General features: G+C 38.0%; 1 protein-coding gene across 1 annotated transcript; it reads right to left on the bottom strand.

Moving 5' to 3' along the window:
* Positions 1-12,105: 12,105 nt before the first annotated feature.
* Positions 12,106-13,106, bottom strand: LOC129239222 (3-oxoacyl-[acyl-carrier-protein] reductase FabG-like). Its single transcript, XM_054874571.1, has one exon. It carries the CDS (start codon positions 13,064-13,066, stop codon positions 12,299-12,301), a length of 768 nt encoding a protein of 255 aa, XP_054730546.1. The 5' UTR covers positions 13,067-13,106; the 3' UTR covers positions 12,106-12,298.
* Between the last annotated feature and the right edge of the window lie 9,052 nt (positions 13,107-22,158).

Here is a 22,158-nt window from a genome sequence, read left to right as displayed (position 1 = left end):
GCTGTTGTAGCCGAAAGTGTTGAAGAAAACCCAGGTTCTTTGGAATTAGGCATTCCACAAACGTCATTACACCGTATTTTGCATAAAGATTTGAGTCTTAAGGCTTATAAAGTCCAGTCCTAGTCTATTATCGCGACAAACTCAGTTAACCTCGGTGAGGACTGACTACATCGTCCCGATGGTAACGTTCAATAGGAATTTTGCTACACTCTTTCCATCTAAAAAAGAATGGAATAAGGGATTCTCTCTAAACAACTTCGATACCACAGTCTATACAGATGGCAGTAAAATGGATTGTGGTGTTGGAGCTGGTATATATTCTCATAGACTTGGAATTGAAAAATCTGTGCGTCTTCCAAATACCAGCAGCGTCTTCCAAGCGGAAGTACTAGCAATTGGGGAAGCCTGTAGGTTACTAGTCGCAGATTTCTCTTTTAAGGGCAATATCGCTATTCTTTCGGATAGCCAAGCCGCAATCCAGGCGCTGGACGCGACTATAACAACCTCTAAAGTGGTGGAGCAAAGCAGGAATAGCCTCACCAACTTGAGTGAAAACCATAGAGTAACCTTAATTTGGGTCCCGGGACACCGGAACATAGAAGGTAACGAAAAAGCTGATGAACTGGCAAGAGGGGGATCTGCCATGAATAGCGCTCTTGCAGTACCAGTATTCACTCCACTAGGTGCGGTCCAGAACGCAATTTCCCTAAAATACCTTCGAATTGCAGATTGTAGATGGAGAGACCAGACGAAATGCAAAATCAGCAGAACGTTATGGCCCACCTACAACCTCAAGCAATCGTCGACATTAATAAACATGAAACGACGGGACACCTGTAGACTTACGGCAGTCTAACTGGCTTCTGGTCTATCGGAGAACAAGCCGCCAAAATGGGCATCCCTCACAATAAATACTGTCATAGTTGTAAACAACCGGAGGAAAAAGAAACAATCTTCCATTTCCTCTGTGAATGCCCTGCCCTATGGAAGGACAGAATGTTAACCCTGGGCAAACCGCTGTTCGAGAGTCTCGAGCAACTGTCTGGCTTAGACGTCAACAACCTAATAAGGTTCCTAAACCGCACAGACTGGATATAGTCCTGCTGCAAATAACTGTTAAACAATTTGGTAACGAGGATGTGGCAACAAAATGGTGCGGAAGCGCTAGTTGGATTCTGGCTGAATCACCACTCTAACCAACCAACCAGTTAACACAAGAACTCAAGCCGGCCGATCATCAACAACGTCGTGTCTTTGTTCTCTTTGCTGATTGGGTCGTTGAAATGCATGAAAATGATCCGGAATTCCATCGAAAACCCATCTTGAGTGATGATTCCCATTTCCACCTCGGTGGCTTCGCCAACAAGCAAAATTGACAGGTCTGGCGCTCAGAAAATCCAAGAGTTATTGCTGAAAAGACTCTTTATCCTCAACGTGTGACTGGTTGGCGCAGTTTATGGCCTGGCGGAGTCATTGGAACTTACTTTTTCGAAAATGAAGCTGGAGCAACAGTTACGGTGAAGGGATTGCGCTATCGAGAGATGATTAACGATTTTTTATGGCCGGAATTCGATGGCATTGGTCTGGACAACGTTTATTTTCAACAAGACGGTGCTACGTGCCACACAAGCAACGAAACCATTGATATTTTATGGGAATACCACCTTTTATTGGAAAACCCTTTATTTGGATGTATCCATTTTTTCCGCCTACTCTCTTCTTCACAAACAAGCAATTCCCCTTCCTTTTGTTTTTTTATTGATGGACTCTTACGACACAGCAAATTCGGAAGGCGCAATCTTCTTCACTATCATTGGCTTGTTTACGACAAAGCTAAGATTGTTTAGTGATATTCGAAAAAAATTTACCAATGACACTTCGTTGCCGTCTGAGCAACGGCTGATTGGACAAGTGTGTAAATATTTAATGCATTTTTTTTTCCTTGTTCACTCCACTCGGGAGCATAAGGCCTCGACAAGACTCAGTCTTGCGTTGGTTTCGTTAATCTATTTTTTTTTTTCTTTTTTTTCAAAGTGAAACTTCTTAGGCGTCGATGGACGAGCGAGAATGGGGAGTAAAATTTCAATGCCATGCGACGTTTTATGAATTTTCGTTCTGCGAGAGAGAAAAAGATATAAAGTAGAGGAAAAGGAGAGAGAGAGAGAGAGAGCTATACCTTATATATATTTTTGTAAATTTTGTCTATTTGTATTCCCTGCAAATGTTGGTAATTTATTTAGATATATATACTTACTCTCTCTCTCTCTCATTCTCTCTCAGGTCTCTCCCTCTTTCTTTGTCTGCTTTGAAAGTTTCACTTTTGTTATGTGTACTACGCTACACGCACTTTTTGTTTTTTTTTTGTTTTTTGTTTTTGATTTCTGACGAGGTAGGTGATTAGCCTGCCGCTACCAGTCCTAAGTAGTGGGAAATGCCCACCTGTCGTTGCTTAGGAAAAACGTCTTCTTACTGCTTGGAGCGTCACCTGTGTTTCACATTTTTCTGGCAGAAAGATCGCACAGATGGTTGAGGACTTCGCTAAATTTCGTGTGTCTGCGCTATTACCGCGATTGCCCACTTCTTCTTGCTGGCGCCACTGACGCAATGTGTAACTGTTTATTTTTTCTTTGTTTTTTGCTTGTTTTAGCAGCCACAATGCAAGTAATGCGCTAACTTTTGTGCGGGAGTAAGGATTGGAAGGCTGTTGGGGCTGAGGAGTGAAATTATGATTATTTGTTTTTTTTTCATAGAAACTAGGAAAATAGGTAAGTTTGGAAAAGTGTGACTCGAACCCACAACCTATGGGATGGCAGGCTAGTGCACTTATGCTAGACTACCGAGGTGCAGTAATGAAATAATCGTGCAGAATTAGGCTGCAGAATCTACAAGTGACGTGACTGCCAAAGTTCCCTTCACAATTTTCCTTTTCACCATAGCTAAATACGAGGGGTGCCTTTTATATTTCGGGATTTGGCAACCCTGGTTTTGCAATCTGGCAACTGACAGCTGTATCGCAAAGTTTGGCATTTTTTGGCTTTTACATACTCAAAACGTTTTGAAATATCAGCGCTATTTGTGTTGTTTACAGTAACTTAAAAGATTCATCTCGGTCCAAAAATGGAATTAAATCGTGAACATTTTCGTGCGATTATTTTTTACAACTTTCGACGAGGATTAACCCAGCAACATTGCATGGATGAACTTAATTCATTTTTTGGCGATGAAGCTCCATCAAGGACCAGTGTTTATCGATGGTATGGTGAATTCAATCGTGGTCGTAGTTCACTCCAAGACGAATTTCGTGAAGGTCGTCCAAAATCAGTTGTTGTTCCGAAAACCATTGATGCTGTGCGCGAACTGATATTGCAAGATCGTCATGTGACCTATCGTGAGATTGAGACAATCTTAGGCATAAGTGGGACCAGCATACATTCAATATGGCATAAACGTTTGACTGTCAAAAAAATTTGTTCGCGTTGGATCCCACACAATTTGTCAATCGCTCAAAAAAAGGCTCGTGTCGATTGGTCGAAGGAAATGCTCAAAAAATACGATCGCGGGGCTTTGAAACACGTCTATGACATCGTGACAGGTGATGAATCATGGATTTACGCGTATGAGCCCGAAAGTAAACAACAGTCGACTGTATAGGTCAGTGATTCCCAAAGTGGTCTATATCGACCCCTGGGGGTCTATGACAACCTGCAAGGGGTCTGCGTCAGCGAAAAAAAAATTTGGGGGTGAATGAAATGAAAATGGGGGTCCGCGATAGTGGATCTCAACACATACACTGATAGTACCTATTTACTTACATCATACTATCTTATAATATCAAAATATATATCCATTATTTATAAAAGCACCTATGAAGTAAAAAATTTATTATATACTAGCTTATACCCGTGGGTTTCACCCCACATTTCTATCAAAAACTATGCAATGTAAATAAAACAACTTTAACTTTTTTAAGTCAGTTTAGGTATTATTTAAAACGATCGGATGTACGACATTTTTTGTTATATTATTTTGAGTATAAATAAAAAGGTTTTTCGGTGCGACAACTCTGGAGCAGGCTACCTATAATTGGCCATGGGTAAAACATGAGTTGGTTAGATTGACTCCTACTACAGCTAATGATTGTCCCTGAGCTTTACTTATGGACATTGCGAAAGCCAGTCTAATAGGAAATTGGAGGCGTTTAAAATTGAAAGGTTATCCGTCGGTATCATTGGAATTCTTGGTATGAAAACTTTGTGGTTTTCAAAATTTCCTGATAAAACCATAGCTTCTATAACATTCGGTAAAAGTTTCGTGATGATTAGCCTTGTGCCATTGCATAAACGTGGAGGATCCAAATTACGCAGCATAATTATCATGGCCCCCTTTTTAAGCATCAGTCGATGAGGAGGAATTCCTGATGGGTCCAAGGAGTTAAGAAACTCAACGGGATAATGAACAGCCTGGGATTCTTCGACGACTGTGTCAATGGAATGATAAGTTGTGACAGTTCCTGGTAGTATTTCTTGAATTTTGGAATTAATGACATTTACATCGTCATCCTTAGGTGCCAAAATTGCCCTTTCTCGAAGCCATTTATAGTTTGTGTGATTAGCTGAAATATTTGGAAATACCCTTTCTATCAAGGCATCGGCTGATAACATAAGTTGACAAAAACCTGGAGGAAAAGAAATTAAATTTGGTGGTAAAGAAACTGGTATTTTTCCATTGCCTATTGTAAGTAGTTGTTCAGAAAAAACTTCTGCTGAAGCATCTCCTCCCAAATGTGCTCTCATATTTGTAGAAAGAGCCAATTTTTGAACGTAGTCCCATAGGTATGACGATTTTAAGCAGGCATTCACTTCATCTGCGACGGTTCCTTTCGGAATAACTGGAAGAATTTGTCGAAAATCCCCTGCCATTAAGAGTAAGGCACCACCCATGGGTTGATCATTACCTCTCAAGTCTCTCAGAGATCGGTCTAAAGCTTCCAGCGACTTTTTATGGGCCATTGTGCACTCATCCCACACGATTAGCTTACATGTCTTTAGAACCCTACCTTGACCTGAGTTTTTGCTTATATTGCACATCGGTGTGTCAGATATTTGCATAGACAGTGGTAACTAAAAAGCTGAGTGAGCTGTTCGTCCGCCACACAAAAGGGTAGCCGCTATTCCTGAAGAACCAACTGCCACAGCGATTTCTTTCTTTTCTCTTACATCAGCCAATATCAAATTAAGCAGAAATGTTTTGCCGGTTCCTCCAGGCGCATCCAAAAAAATTAATCCTCTCTTATTTTCAATAATCATTCCTTGAATAGTTTCGTACGCGACTTTTTGATCCGTAACCTCTATCGTTGATAATATAAATTCGTTTCTATATCAAATGGTCGAACCCCCATTTTTCTCTAAGCTCATATTTTTTCTAGGAGTACTAAATACTAACTTCATTAAACTTTTTACCAATTTTTGGTATTCTACCATAAATGCGTCCAGTAATATGCAGTATGAAAAATCCCATTTGTATAGGAGGTGTCACGCGCCATTTCTAGCTATCACCTTATATAATCTCTTACCAAATTTCAGTTGTCTAGCCCAAATACTTCCGGAGATATGGACAATGAAAAATTGCATTTATATGGAAGGTGCCAAGCCCCCTTTTTCGTTTTTCTCAGTTTTCTTGGAGGTGTTAGAAATTAACCTCATACAACCCCTTCCCAAATTTCATTGGTCTAGCCTAAATATTTCTAGAGATATGGACTATAAAAAATTCCAGTTGTATGGGAGGTGCCATGCCCCCTTTTTCGTTATACGCAGTTTTTCTGGATGTGGTAAGGATTAATGTCATATAACCCCTTACCAAATTCCAGTAGTCTAACGTAAATAATTCCAGAAATACGGATTGTTAAAAAATCCATTTGCATGGGAGGTGCCACGCCCCCTCTTTAGTTATACGCAGTTTTTGTGGATGTGGTAAGGATTAATGTCATATAACCCCTTACCAAATTTCAGTAGTCTAACGTAAATACTTCCAGAAATACGGACTGTTAAAAAATCCATTTGCATGGGAGGTGCCACGCCCCCTCTTTAGTTATACGCAGTTTTTGTGGATGTGGTAAGGATTAATGTCATATAACCCCTTACCAAATTCCAGTAGTCTAACGTAAATACTTTCAGAAATACGGACTGTTAAAAATTCCAGTTGTATGGGAGGTGCCACACCCCCTTTTTCGTTATACGCAGTTTTTCTGGATGTGGTAAGGATTAATGTCATATAACCCCTTACCAAATTTCAGTGGCCTAACGTAAATACTTTCAGAAATACGGACTGTTAAAAACTCCATTTGTATGGCAGGTGCCACGCCCCCTATATATATCAAAATATTTTTTAGCCTATGACCATCCCGGTAAGATATCCAGTTCGTGTTTCAAATCTGGTTACGATCGGTTTATGCGTTTAGGACGCAAGTCGATCTATAGATACATACATAATTTGAATTTTATATATATAGATTATAGAATGTAATAAATGACGTTGGCAATATTTTAATGGTTAAAATATTGCCAACGTCAATTAATGGAAACGTCAAGTGTAAGAACGGATATCAGCAATTCTGGCTGCAAAACAACATACCCGTTACTTATCCCGTATTATGGAGTATAGCGAGGAAATTTTTAATTTCCTTTCCATAGTCATACCTACTGGAAAGGGGGTTCAGCGCTGTTACCAATCTCCTAACGAAAAAAAGAAACCCTTACCCTAAGATTAACCCTTACAAAATTGACGCCAAATGTTGATAATTTATTATTAAAGCATCAGGTTCATCCTTCTCACTAAAAATATTGACTTATTGCTTATGTTATTTTATTTATAGTTTATTTTCTGTTACGTATATTTTACATAACAGATACAAAATTTTATTTTGAGTAGTTTTAATTTAAGTTCAATTAATATTCAATTAATAAATGTATAAATTAACATGTGTTTTTACTTTAAGTTTTTAGCACTAAACTTCACTACAGTTAGAAATTTACAGGAAATCAATATCAGATAAGTAGCGGGTCTACCCAACACGGAAAAACATGGCAAGGGGTCTACGACACAAAAAAGTTTGGGGAACTCTGGTATAGGTGTTTCAAGATGAGCCAAATCCAACAAAAGTTCTTCGCGCACGAAGCACTTCCAAGCAAATGGTCGCCTGTTTTTTCGAAAAAACTGGACATGTCGCAACCGTACCACTAGAACAACGTAGAACAGTAAATTCTGAGTGGTACACAACCATTTGTTTGCCAGTTGTCTTCCAAGAAATTAGGAAAACCAATCGCCAAAGACGGATCACTCTTCACCAGGACAATGCGAGCTCTCACACATCGGCTGAAACAACTGCATTTTTGAGCACCCAAAACAACATCGAATTAATGGGTCATCCGCCGTATAGTCCTGACTCGGCACCGAATGACTTCTTTTTATTCCCGTACGTAAAAAACAAACTGAGGGGTCAACGTTTTTCGATGCCTGAAGAAGCGGTTGCGGCATTCAGAATGCATGTTTTGAAGGTACCTCATTCAGAGTGGCAAAAGTGCTTCGACAATTGGTTCAAACGCATGCAAAAGTGTATAGATCTTCATGGAGAATATTTTGAAAAACGATAAAGTGATTTTCGATGATTAAAATTTGTTTTTTTTCTCTAATCCCGAAATATAAAAGGCACCCCTCGTATATATATACGAGTATATAATTGGCGCGTACACCCTTTTGGGTGTTTGGCCGAGCTCCTCCTTCTATTTGTGATGTGCGTCTTGATGTTGTTCCATAAATTGGGGGACCTACAGTTTCAAGCCGACTCCGAACGGCAGATATTTTTATGAGGAGCTTTTTCATGGCAGAAATACACTCGGAGGTTAGCCGTTGTCTGCCGAGGGGCGACCGCTATTAGAAAAATGTTTTTATTAATTTTGGTTTCACCGAGATTTGAATCTACGTTGTCTCTGTGAATTCCGAATGGTAATCACGCAACAATCCATTCGGCTACGGTGGATAACTTACTTCAGTGTGAAAACTTTACTTATCTAGGATTAAGTTGTTGGATTGTTGCTTTTTAGTATTCAGTTGGTCCACTGTTAGCATCAATAACCGCTTGAAGACCACTAGGCATCGATACAACCAAACTTGTGAATTCTGCAAATCTTATACTGTTCCAGGCTTCTATTAAGCCCTCTTTGAGTGCACTCGGTTGCTAGACAAATTTTTCGGTTTGATAAGAAAAACACAATTTTGTGGTTTCAGATACACTTTTTCACTTATTCAGTATAGTCTCCCTGAACATCCGCTCAGTTGTGCCAACGAGATTTCAATTAATGAATCCCATCCCTGATAATCTAGAAGGGCTGCAAAGTACGCCTCCGCAGCTGTTATGACCTCATTATTTCATGAAAACCCTTTCCATGCATGCATTTTTTTAGGTCTGGAAAAAGATGGAAGTCGCTACGAGCCAAATCTGGTGCATACGGTGGATGCTACAACAATTCGAACTTTAAGTAATGGATTTTAGCTTATGTGAAAAGGATCTTGTGACAAGGGATTGAAATTGCTCCGCTGCTGCCTGGTTTTCATTTTTACTGCTGCTACTACTCTGAACTTGAACAGATGAGTGGTCGAGCAGAAAGAGTGCAAAACGCGTGATCCAATGTTCTACTCCGCTCCAAGCTACGTTTGAATATTAAAAATTCTATTTTTTATAGTTCCTAAACCCTCTAGGTAGGTAGGTGAAATGGTTGAAGTGCCAGTCTGGCACTCCCCCAATAGCACTGATACTGATACCATTATGAGACCTCCAACAGACAGATATCTACAGCCAGCCAGAGCTGTTGATATAACGGAGAAGAATGATGGGATTTAGGTTGGAGCACTGCACCTTAGTCGTCTAGCTGCCAAACCCGGACATTTACAGAGAAAGTGCTCAACAGTCTCCTTCTCTGAAAGGTCCCCACAGCTTCTACAATGGGGTAACCCTAGCTGTTCCGCGTGCGTGCCGATCGTTCAGTGACCGGTAAACACAGCTACGAGTTTGGAAATTGAATGGCGAGGAGTTCGAAGGACTTTCTGAGCCCTTCGTATATTATACTGGGGTCAAGGGTTTTCGAAATAGCTCATGAAGAAATGGAGCTCCATCTTTTCTGCGCTTTCCTGAGAAACAATTTGTACAGTTCCTCTTTAACAAATGCCAGGTGGATGCTGATGACCGGGTAGAAGGTCTCAGAGGCCAATTCAGTCCCCTTCCTGGCAAGCTCATCAACAATTTCCTTTCGCTCTATGTGCCTATGTCCTGGAACCCAGATCAAAAAAATGTTACCTGCACTCTTGGCTGGTTTGATCTTCTCCCTACAGGAGTTTACTAATTTCGTTCTGCATCATGGCATCGTCAGCGCCTTGATGGCGGCTTGAATATCGGAGCAAAGGTTAATATCTCCATCGCTCCCGCGCTCCCTAAGCATTTTGCATGCCTGGAAGATCGCAAAGACTTCTGCTTGAAAAACACTAACAGTGTTCGGCAGTTTAAAGGAGATAGACAATCCTGCTTATTTGGAAAGATTGCCGTAGCACGACCCTCAAACTCCAGTTTGCGAATAGAGAGATCTGTTTGTTATGCATCAATTATTTTTTATTTTTATTTTCTGATAAAGATTTCTCTTTATATCGATTCATGTTACCCTCAGTAAATGCTATTCTTCCAGCCTTCCAAGCCATAACGTTGCCTCCACCGTGCTGGACAGTTGATAGTAAATTTTCCGGATTAAGTGCATTTTTTCCCCCCAAGCTTTTGCCTTTTCATCGCTGTTTAATATTTTAAACTTTGACTTATCTGTAAACAAAAATTTCTGCTAAAAATGCATCCCCTTTTTAGAAATTAGAGGCGTGGTGTTCTAGTGCGGAAACCGTTACTGTTTAGAGTTCTTCGAATTGCGTTCAAATGGACACATTTTTCAGATGTTCTGTTACGTGTTTGGCTAATTTTGAAGTATTAACATTTGGATTTTGACCCACTTATTTGAGAATCAAACTGATGTCCCTGCGAGATAGCTTCTTTGGACGGCTGTACGGTTTTTTTTTCGGTAGAAATAATATTTGTAAACTTATTTACAATGGTCTGCACTATTGGTCGATTCAAGTTGAAAATTTTCGAAATTTCATCATAATACACCAATTTCTTAGATCAAAGTACAGGGTGGCTGATGAAAGCCGCTACCAAAAAAAAATTGAATAACTTTTTTTCTTTTTAAGTTATTTGTTCCATTTTTGTTTTAATTTGCAGATTGATCTTTAAAATTTATTAAAATGGATAACTGGGACACGCAAACAAGAATTTGGATAGTCCGCCGCTATCACGCACTGGAGTCCGTAGTTTTGGTACAGAGAGAGTACAGGCGGATGTTTGGCGGCGATCCCCCGAGCAGATGGACCATAATGAGACTGGTGAATAATTTTGCTGAGCAAGGAACAGTCGCAAGAAGGCCTTATCATCGAAACCCACCAGTTCGGACGGACGAAACGATCGCTGCTGTAGCTGCAGCTATACAAAGCAATCCAAGGGTTTCAACAAGAAGCTTATCTGCTCAACTTGGTGTCAGCCGACAGTCTTTGCAAACAATAATGCACAAAGATTTAGACTTATTTCCCTACAAAATTCAAATGGTTAACAAACTAAGTGCAGCAGACTTGCCGATTCGCTTGGAATTTTGCCAGAAGATCCTGCAAATGGTGGAAGAAGACCAAAACATGTTAAACTGCCTTTTCATGTCTGATGAGGCCCATTTCGATTTAAACGGCAATGTGAACAAACAAAATTGTCGAATATGGAGTACTTCTAACCCACCGTTACGGTTACTGGAGACCGTTATTTGAAAATTCTGAAAGAATTTTTCTATCCAGAACTATGCCCAAAGAGAATTCCTTTCAACTCTGTGTGGTTTCAACAAGATGGGGCAACGTCTCACATAGCCCAGACTGTTATGACAGAGTTGCGACGAAAATTTCCCAATAAACTGATTTCAAGAAACTCCGAATTTCGTTGGCCCCCAGGTCGCCTGACCTTACTGCACCTGACTTTTTCTTGTGGGGTTTATGTAAACAAGAAGTTTATAAAACAAAGCCAACAAATTTGGATGAACTAAAACAATCCATTCGGGCAACAATTGCGGCTATTCCTGTCGCAACTCTCAAAGCAGCAATGAACAACTTTTTACTAAGATGCCGCACTTGTGTCAACGAGCATGAGGGGCATTTAAATTCAATTATTTTTAAAACTAGTTAAGCTACATTTAATAAAATTTAATGACCTTCAACTTGAAAAAAAAATAAATGAATTCCATACACTAAAAAAAAGTTATTTGAATTTCTTAATGTAGCAAAATTCATCAGCCACCCTGTATATTCTATTCGCGGAGCCATTTTTAATGCTTAAGTGTAAAATCTCAATTGAATTCGCAGCAAAGTTATAGAAAAAAACAAAAAAAAAACACAGCATACCCAAATTGAAACGTTTTCAAAGGCGAGCTTTCTTTAACAGACCGTTAATCGGCTCTGAGCGAATTTCACAGAATCGACTAACGGACTGACTTCGCTCGTGACCACGAAGTGGTTTGTTTACGAAAAAACTTAGATTGTTTAGTGATATACGAAAAAAATTAACCAATGACACTTTGCTTCTGTATGAGTAACGATTGATTGGACGAGTGTGTGAGTACATGAGAAATGATCATGCGGAATTCGACAGCCAAAGTTCCCCTCATAGTTTTCTTTTTCACCATAGCTAAATAGCAAACTGGTAATCTATCGACCTTGCTAGGAGTTTCGTTCTCTATGTAGACTTTTGTCAACGCTATTTTGGCTTTTTGCCCCCATAACTTTGATGTTTTATGTTCAAGCTTGGATTTCTTCAGTTTACTGTGAACAGAAAAAGGTTTCAAATAAAAATATATAAACACATTTCTCAATAAACTTTTTGTACTTTCAAACCAACGGAAATGCGTATAGTATGTAGACTTTATTCCACCACTGTATGTAGCCATGAAAGTACGTGCGAAATAATATTAATGAAAGCAATTATCATTCGATTTCTTTGTTCATTTTATTATTTATATTTGAACTACAAAAGTTTGTGAGTAGCTGTAAAAATATAATCACATAAAAATGTTAGCCAATTAAACTCACACTTTATAATGCAATTTAATATTTTTTTTACACACAAACATAGTACTCTTATACGAGTAATGCAGTAATATAAAATAGATAAATGCACAAATTAACGCGGGCACATTGCATGTTTGCCTCCATCGATGGGCAAAGTAGCCCCCGTTATAAAGCTGGCCGTATCACTGGCAAAAAAGATAATAGCATCGGCCACCTCCTTCGTAGAGCCAACACGACCTAGAGCGTGCGTGTCCTTGCTATGTTCCAAATATTTCGCATATTCCTCCCCCGGCATGCCCATACGCTTATGAAAATCGGTCACTATCACACCAGGATTCACAGCATTTACACGTACATTTTTCGCTGCCAAATCCAAAGCAATACATCTGGTAAACTGATCAAGAGCTGCCTTAGAGGTGCAATAGCAGGATACACCCGGAAACGAACGCATACCTGCGACACTGGACACATTTACAATGTTGCCTTGGGTTTTAACGAGATGGGGTGCGGCAAATTTGGTTAGAAGAAAAACTGAACGCAAGTTGGTATTCATAATTCTATCGAATTGCTCCACGTCAATGTCCAATATATGCCCACCCTCACCAATACCGGCATTATTGACCAACATATCCAGTTGTCCAAATTTGTCTATAGTTGTTTTTATAATGCGCTCCGCATCTACCGTTACATCAGCAGTGATAGACAATAGTTGGACTTTGTTGTTGGCTGCTTTACAGGCTGCCTCAGCGGCCTTCAAATTAGTTTCATTTCGTCCTACCAACACCACTTTGGCTCCGTGTTTGGCAAATGCTTCGGCTGTGGTAGCACCAATACCTGAACTTGCTCCCGTTACTATTACAACTTTTCCGGCCAAACTCATTGCGAACTATTCTACTTCACGGCGTAAAATGAACTAAAATCATATGAACCGAGACGCACAACTATAAATACATTCGGGGAATTCATAAAGCCTTCTTCGTGTGATATCTATAAATATTTTCGTGTAAAATTAAAAAACACCTCAAGCAGCAATAGAAGTTATTCATACATATAAAATGAAGGGTTTGTTAATAGCTGCACTCAAGTGACGGTGATTAGCTACAGTGCTACATATTCGTTTAAACGCATTGCATTTTTTTCGTTTACTTTAGAACTGTTTTAAGATTACAACAATAACAACAACAAATATTCTTCCAAACTATTCGTTTAGGTAACAGTAAACCATCGGTGCATTTGTTTCTTATCTATTGCTTTTTGTTGTAAAATAACGGGTCTCTATTTAAAATTGTGCTTAAAAATGCTACATATTCGTATAAACGCATAGTTTGTTAAAGAGTGCAGTAGTGAAATTAAAAGTGATTAACTTGTGAATATTGTTTGTAACTGAATATTTTGGTAAATTCTTACAATTTTTTTACACATTCATTCAAATTTCTTAGCTAAATTAAATTTTTTAACCTAATTTCTTCAGATTTTCTAAAATGCCTAAGGCAAAATACTTAAATGATGAGGAACGGGTATTGGTCAGTGTTTACCATGAGGAGGGCTATTCCAATCGTGAAATTGGACAAAAAATTGGAAGATCCGAAGGAGTTGTGCGTGCTTTCTTAAAGAAAGCAGACATTTATGGAATAAAGAAAGCAACAAGAGGCAACACAAATTGTCACAGCGTGACAAAAACAAAATAAAGTATGAGGCTACGAAAAATTTTTTGAATTGCACCCAAATAAAAAATAAATTGGGCATCTTCTAACATATCGGTGTACGTTTTTGAGTTCATTTTTGACGGCACAAAGCACAGTTGAGCCTTGCCAGCTGACGAAAATGCTGCCCACACCATAACACTGCCACCACCAAAGTTACGCTTCGACATGCGTACATTATTTTTTTGTAGATCATGCCAATAACATGAGTATGAGTCAGGGCCATCTAAATTGAACTTCTTCTCGTCCGAAAACACAACTTTCCTCCATTCCGTAGTCCAATGAATGTGTTTACGGGCAAATTCCAAACGAGCTGTTTTTTGATGTTCCTTTAACATTGGCTTAGACTTTGGTTTTTTCCATTTTATATTTTCATCAGTTCGTAAAATGTTCAAAGTGTGTTTTGCCGTTACAGGAAGACCCAATTTATTTTTTATTTGTGTGCAATTCAAAAAATTTTTCGTAGCCTCATACTTTATTTTGTTTTTGTCACGCTGTGACAATTTGTGTTGCCTCTTGTTGCTTTCTTTATTCCATAAATGTCTGCTTTCTTTAAGAAAGCACGCACAACTCCTTCGGATCTTCCAATTTTTTGTCCAATTTCACGATTGGAATAGCCCTCCTCATGGTAAACACTGACCAATACCCGTTCCTCATCATTTAAGTATTTTGCCTTAGGCATTTTAGAAAATCTGAAGAAATTAGGTTAAAAAATTTAATTTAGCTAAGAAATTTGAATGAATGTGTAAAAAAATTGTAAGAATTTACCAAAATATTCAGTTACAAACAATATTCACAAGTTAATCACTTTTAATTTCACTACTGCACTCTTTAACAAACTATGCGTTTATACGAATATGTAGCATTTTTAAGCACAATTTTAAATAGAGACCCGTTATTTTACAACAAAAAGCAATAGATAAGAAACAAATGCACCGATGGTTTACTGTTACCTAAACGAATAGTTTGGAAGAATATTTGTTGTTGTTATTGTTGTAATCTTAAAACAGTTCTAAAGTAAACGAAAAAAATGCAATGCGTTTAAACGAATATGTAGCACTGTATTACGAGTATTTTGGTAGAGGTATAAAGTAGCGAAAATGCACGGCCAATCCATCAGGTGGCTTTACGCTCAGAAAAAGTGCTTGCCTGGTATGGATTTTGTTCTAGCGATATTAGCGGCGTTTTCTTTGAAGATGTGGAAGAAGCTGCCCTCACTGCCATCCGAAAGTTATCCACTCAGATGCGCCATTAGAGTGAACCCGTGGCAGCTATTTTCCTGATGTTTACACATATTAAAAAAATAATACATATTTGCGACAATATCACTAAAACTGTTTATTTCCCTCTATTTCACAGTTCGGACGCTCACAATTACAATTAAACTGTCGTGAATATAATGAAATTCCCTATGAATCCCCCAATTGCAATTGGCGAAATTGCCACTACAAATACGCAATTACTTACCTACACATAATTGGAGAATATGAGCACCAATACAATACGTACAGGGTGGCCTATTTTGAAGTATCTTTTTTAGAATGGAATAAATAGCACAAAAGTCAATCAGTTTTTTTATATTATTATGAATTTTCGTAGGTTAAAATCCAAATAATTCACTCACAGTAATTCCTCTGAGTTCGATCACTAGATTGTCGAATAAAAGTCACAAATTAATGGCAACACTACTTTTTCCCCTTACAAGTTCAACTTACAACTGAATATCCCATGCGCATGCAACTGCGCTTATCTGATGTGCTTAATAACCATTTTTATTTTCTACAGCTGACAGCTCGTATGTTCTGGCGCGTTCTGTTGTTGTAGCTGCTTACTAAACCCTGTCTGTGCGATGTAGTTACCTGTCGTCTTCGTCTAACTTATCTAACGGTAGACCCAGAAAGCGTACTCTGCTATCTGCTGCCGCCATCAAGACTAACTCGTCTTTTTGTTTTGACATCTCATTCGTTCGCTATTGTTGACAGTCGGTTCGTGCAGCTTCTAAATTCACAACAATAATTTGGGTTAAACAAAAAAAATATTACCTTTTTTTTCTGATCACGACTTGATTTATTTGTAATATCACTTTCTGTCAACCAAATTTTTCGGCCAAAACTCCTCTGCAGAAGTCAAAAATCTTCCGCAGAATCTTTCACTGAAACACTTCAAGGGGACGTCTGACAAGATAAGACACTCCAATCTTCTGCGCCTTACAATAGTACGGGCATGATGCGAACTTTGCTTAATTTTGCAAGCATGATGGAAGAGGACTGTACTATACAATTGTCTACTTAGTCCAAAGTAGTACTTGTTGGCAAAAAAAAAGAGGTTGTCTGTACAGTCGGTTTACTGACGATAGTTTAACGTGATAACGTCATAAGAAAATACTAATTGAATGGTTGCATTTTTCAAAAGAAAATTTTAATTTTATTTGTTTGATAGATATTTTGTATGGATATAGAGAATGAGTTAACATTAACATAACATAATATACTTTAACATAACATAACATAACATAACATAACATAACATAACATAACATAACATAACATAACATAACATAACATAACATAACATAACATAACATAACATAACATAACATAACATAACATAACATAACATAACATAACATAAAATAACATAACATAGCATAACATAACATAACATAACATAACATAACATAACATAACATAACATAACATAACATAACATAACATAACATAACATAACATAACATAACATAACATAACATAACATAACATAACATAACATAACATAACATAACATAACATAACATAACATAACATAACATAACATAACATAACATAACATAACATAACATAACATAACATAACATAACATAACATAACATAACATAACATAACATAACATAACATAACATAACATAACATAACATAACATAACATAACATAACATAACATAACATAACATAACATAACATAACATAACATAACATAACATAACATAACATAACATAACATAACATAACATAACATAACATAACATAACATAACATAACATAACATAACATAACATAACATAACATAACATAACATAACATAACATAACATAACATAACATAACATAACATAACATAGCATAACATAACATAACATGCTGTTCAAGCAAGGTAACGACGCATTTTTTGGTGCGTGCAGCCGGCTACATAGAATTATAGGACGTTATCACGTCAAAAAATAATAATAACATTGAAACAACAGGTATTATTAACAAACTTGGTTTTATTTTAAATTCTTCAAGTAAATCAAATTAATAATAATCAATAAGAAGGCATATGCAAATACAAATACGTGAATTTATATATGTACATATGCGCATATACATACACATATACGCTCACTTAAGTAGGAGAGAGCAAGATGTCGAACGTTGCCGTTCGTTTGCTTTGTTTGCTTTGTCGTTCGTTCCGCGCTTTGCAGTTCATTCAAGGTAACGGCAATGAGCAAGGTAACGACACATGAGCAAGGTAACGGCAATGAGCAAGGTAACACTAATGAGCAAGGTAACGACACATTTTTTCGTGCGTGCAGCCTGTTAAATCGAATTATAAGACGTTATCACGTCAAAAGATTCTCTGTTGGCTTTCAAAGCTGAAATTATTATTATTGGTCGGCTTCCCCGACTTTGCTGTTCTTTAGCCGCGTATTCGCACCTCATCATGGTCGGGTAGTGGAACGCGAGTTCCCTCGTCAACGATTGGGGTATCGGATTCTCACTTTCTGTAAGTTCGAGAAGTGTAACCTCCATAACTTAAGTGTGCTCTGGGCGTCAGTCGCCAGGTCGGCGTATTTGTTTTACAGGAAAACGCCCCGGTCTGGAAACCTTCCGAACACCTGCAAATGATTGTGGTTATATCCAGTGGAGATCGTTTCAAGACATATAAAAGACGTATAAGATCGATCTTTAACCACTTCGCATGAAGAAAGTCTAAGAGATTTAGCTTTGTGACATGACGCACTATATTGCTCAAATTAAAGGTCATAAAATGTCGATAATCAGAGCTCCTGTTGACTAAAATCGCGTTTCCAGCAGCAGTGCAAGTCAGTAGTCACTTTGGAAAAACGTTTTCTAATGTAGTTTAAGCGTGAAGCGAAGCATTTCGTTTCGAAAAACTATCAGTGTCAAAATAACATTTGTGCATAGGTGCGAAAAGATACTTCTATTTGGACCACCCTGCACTTATAAGTACATATGAATGCAATTATAACTATGTTTATTTTTATTAGTTATCGTGCTTTTGTACGTTGTATATTTACTGAAAGTTTTGCCTTTCCTGGTTTATTTTATAGTATAAACCAAATTGTCGCAAAAATTGATCCCTTTCGTAAGCCCTCATTGCCACCTCTTCACAAGTCTATGAGTAGATAAAGAATAATATTTCACTATGCGCTTCTTTCGAAGAATGCAAAAGTCATTCGCAGGGGGAAGTAATCATAGATAAAAATATCTTAAGTACGCACTTCAATCAAATTTGAATTTGACTTTGCAAAAAATAATACACCTAATTACATATACATATATACATATGTATGTATGTATGTATGTGTGCATGCACTTTTAACTTTGCCCGCGTTTATTTACACATAATTGTGAAATTAGATATGATTCAAATCTATACTAATATTATAAAGAGGAAAACTTTGTTTGTTTGTTTGTTTGTTTGTTTGTTTGGTTGTAATGAATAGGCTCAAAAACTACTGGACCGATTTTAAAAATTCTTCCACCATTCGAAAGCTACATCATCCACGAGTAACATGGATTATATTTTATTTTGGAAATAGGGCTCGAGATATAGGTCAAAACGTGGACCCGGGTAACCTTCGGATGTGTATGTACAATATGGGTATCAAATGGAAGCTGTTGGTGAATGCTTTAGTCCAGAGTATTTTTCATGCCGCTCTGTGACTAGGGTCTCGAGATAGAGACCAAAACGTGGACCCTAGAATGTGTTTGTTCAATATGGATATCAAATTGAGGCTGTTGGTGAATGCTTTAGTACAGAGTAGTTTTCATGCCGCTCCGTGACTGGGGTCTCGAGATATAGGTCAAAACGTGGACCCGGGTAAACGTGGACCCGGGTAAATGAAAGCTGTTGGTGAATGCTTTAGTACAGAGTATTTTTCATGCCGCTCCGTGACTGGGGTCTCGAGATATAGGTCAAAACGTGGGCCCGGGTAACCTTCGGATGTGTATGTACAATATGGGTATCAAATGAAAGCTGTTGATAAGTGCTTTAATACGGGGTAATTTTCATACCTATTGATGACTAGGGTCTCGAAATATATGCCAAAACGTGGACCCGCCGTGTCTTTGCGCCGAATTAAACCAAACTTACGCACATTGTTAAGTAAGTATTGAAAATGGGTTTCGTAAAGTTTGGTTGTAATTCGGAGCACTGGCAACGGGTACAGCGTTCTTTTCAACCAGCCATAATGTCGCTTACTTTTTTAACGCTTGGAGCGGAACTGAACTGTCAAATTGACAGTGTGAGTTACAATGTGTCAATATTTCTTTCTGATTTGGATGCCATAAGGAAAAAACGTAAGTGCAACATGTAAAAATTGTTTGTGAATTTTTTTGGAGTGGATTTTGGAACAGTGAATAATTTCTTACGAAATTTGAGAATTTAATGTGAAATCCGAATGAAATTATGTGTTCGTGGAAAAAAAATTTTTTTTTGTTTTTTGTTTTTGAAAAATATAAATGGATAATGGTTAAAAAAGCTCCAATGCTATAAAACATATAAATTGAAACGAAAAATTCATGGATGATCAGGAAAAAAGGCGATTGTTTATTCATATGCGTTGATTTGAAATTTAAAAACAATCTTCTTTTTTCCTGATTTTCAATTTATATTTTATATTTACTCAAAAACAAATAGAAAAACATAAAATATTGTTTATGCCAAAATTATGAAAATCATATATTTTCTGTTCTAAACCATATCTATTCTATTTTAGTGTGCCCAGCGAAGGGGGCCGAGTTTGCTAGTAATTTAATAAAGATATCGCAGTGGCGAAAAAATGAAAATTCTTCTCCTCCTCTCCTCCTCCAAATTTTATTTTCTGTACTCAGTAGGAAAAATCTTTCTTCTGCAGAATAGTATTGGGTAGTCGAAAAAGTCTTTTCGTATTTCTAATCAAACTTCAACTAATTTTTTTATATTTCTAATGAACTTTATTCAACCAAATATGTACCATTTTGGTCGACCACTTTTTGCCATTTTTCTTCTAGAGACATTATTCCATCAGTGTAAAACTTTTGTGGTTTCTCAGCGAAAAACTGCGACAAGTAATTTTCACAGGCTTCTCTTGAAGCCAACTTTACTCCATTAAGGGAGTTCTGCATTGACCGAAACAAATGGTAGTCCGATGGTGCAAGGTCAGGGCTATATGGTGGATGCATCAAAACTTCCCAGCCAAGCTCTCCCGGTTTTTGGCGAGTCATCAAAGATGTGTGTGGCCTAGCGTTGTCCTGATGGAAGACGACGCCCTTTCTGCTGATCAGTTCTGGCCGTTTTTTTTCGATTGCTTGCTTCAATCTCATCAGTTGTTGACAGTAAAGTGTAGAATCAATCGTTCGAGCAGGCTGGAGCATAACCTTTCGAGGCGTCAATCCTGGCTTTGCGACCATTTGTCGAGCTTCACCACCCTTGCACCATGATCTTTTTCGCACATTATTGTCGTATTTGATCCACTTTTCGTCTCCTGCTACCATTCGCTTCAGAAATGGTTCGATTTCATTTCGTTTCAGCAAAGAATCGCAGATGTTAATTCAGTCCATTAAATTTTTCACAGACAATTCATGTGGTACCCAAACATCGAACTTCTTTTTGTAACCAGCCTTTTTTAAATGGTTCAAAACTGTTTGATGATGAATGTTTAGTGCCTTGGCGATGTCATGGCAGCTTATGTGACGGTCCTGGTCAAATTTTTTCCATAATTTCATCGACTTTTTCAACGATAGGTCGACCGGAGCGAGGTGCATCTTTCACATCGAAATTTCCAGAAAGGAAGCGAGCGAACCATTGTTGTGCTACACGAACTGATACAGCATCGTCTCCGTAAACTTCACAAATTTCATTGGTGGCGTGCATGGCATTCTTCCCTTTTTTATAAAAAAATTTCAAAATATAACGAATTTCTTCATTATTTTCACTCATTTTTGAACAGCTATAACTTTTTTTCAACTTCTCCGAATTTAATTTTTTTTTTTGGTTAAATGAAGCTTAAAATGTCCCATTTCCCAACACCATATGATATGACACAATGTGGTTGGTAGCACTGGAGATAAATGACTCTAACGATATCTATTGACAAAATTCGAAAAGACTTTTTCGACTACGCAATATTTTTTGCTTCAGGAGCAGATTATAGTCAGAAGGGCCAAAGCAGGTCAGTACGATGCTTAGTCTCTGTGCCCTTTAGCACAACGGTTCTTTTGAATCTTCTTCCACAAATTCGATAATTTTTGGATAAGTCCAAGCACTCAAACAGGAGACAATTGTACTACACCCGGATAGAATTCAGTAGAAAGAATAGAGATAGCAAAAATGAAATGTGGGTGGTAAGACGGAAAAATTAGTTTGAGGTCACTCTTTCACAAATCTCTTGGATTCATTGATGAATCTTAAGAGTTCCGAAGTGGAAGAGTATGAACTTTAGCCCTACTCAGTGTATCACAACCCACTATCCCAAGTCTGATTCAGGAAAACACCGGACAGCTACAAAGAAAATGCTCTAAAGTGTCATCATGCTCAAGACAGGATATCCGGCTGTCAACGACCCCAATGGCAGTCATATGCTGACCACAGACGTTATGCCCTGTGATTCTACCCACCAGTACTCTCAGGTCCTTTCTGCTGAGTTTTAGGAGAAAGCTCGCTATTTTTCTGTTTGGTTCTTTCACAAAGCACTTAGCTACTCTGCACGAGCTCAACCCAGAGCAACGTCCTCTATGGGTAGACCTCATGAAGTTGTCAATCCATAGTTGAATCGATGCAGAATTTACACCTAGAGGGTGTCCAGGGCTAAGTGGTATACTTGCAGAGACTTCATTAGGAAGTTTATCAGCTAACTCGTTCCGTACCACAATGTCCAGGCACCCAAATAACACTTACTTTGTTGTGTTTTGCAACACTGTTCAGTTTTTTGTTACATTCACCGACTAACTTCGAAGACTAGCGTGGGTTAGCAAAGGCTTTGAGTGCAGCCAATACTGCTACCCCGCC

This window comes from Anastrepha obliqua, chromosome 2, assembly GCF_027943255.1.
Source record: "Anastrepha obliqua isolate idAnaObli1 chromosome 2, idAnaObli1_1.0, whole genome shotgun sequence".
NCBI lineage: Eukaryota > Metazoa > Arthropoda > Insecta > Diptera > Tephritidae > Anastrepha > Anastrepha obliqua.
The sequence above is the reverse complement of the archived record's forward strand: the minus strand, read 5'-3'. Positions and strand labels throughout refer to the sequence as shown.

What these genes read in the sequence shown, in the direction of transcription:
- LOC129239222 (XM_054874571.1), bottom strand. Translation starts at nt 13,066, where the DNA reads ATGAGTTTGGCCGGAAAAGTTGTAATAGTAACGGGAGCAAGTTCAGGT.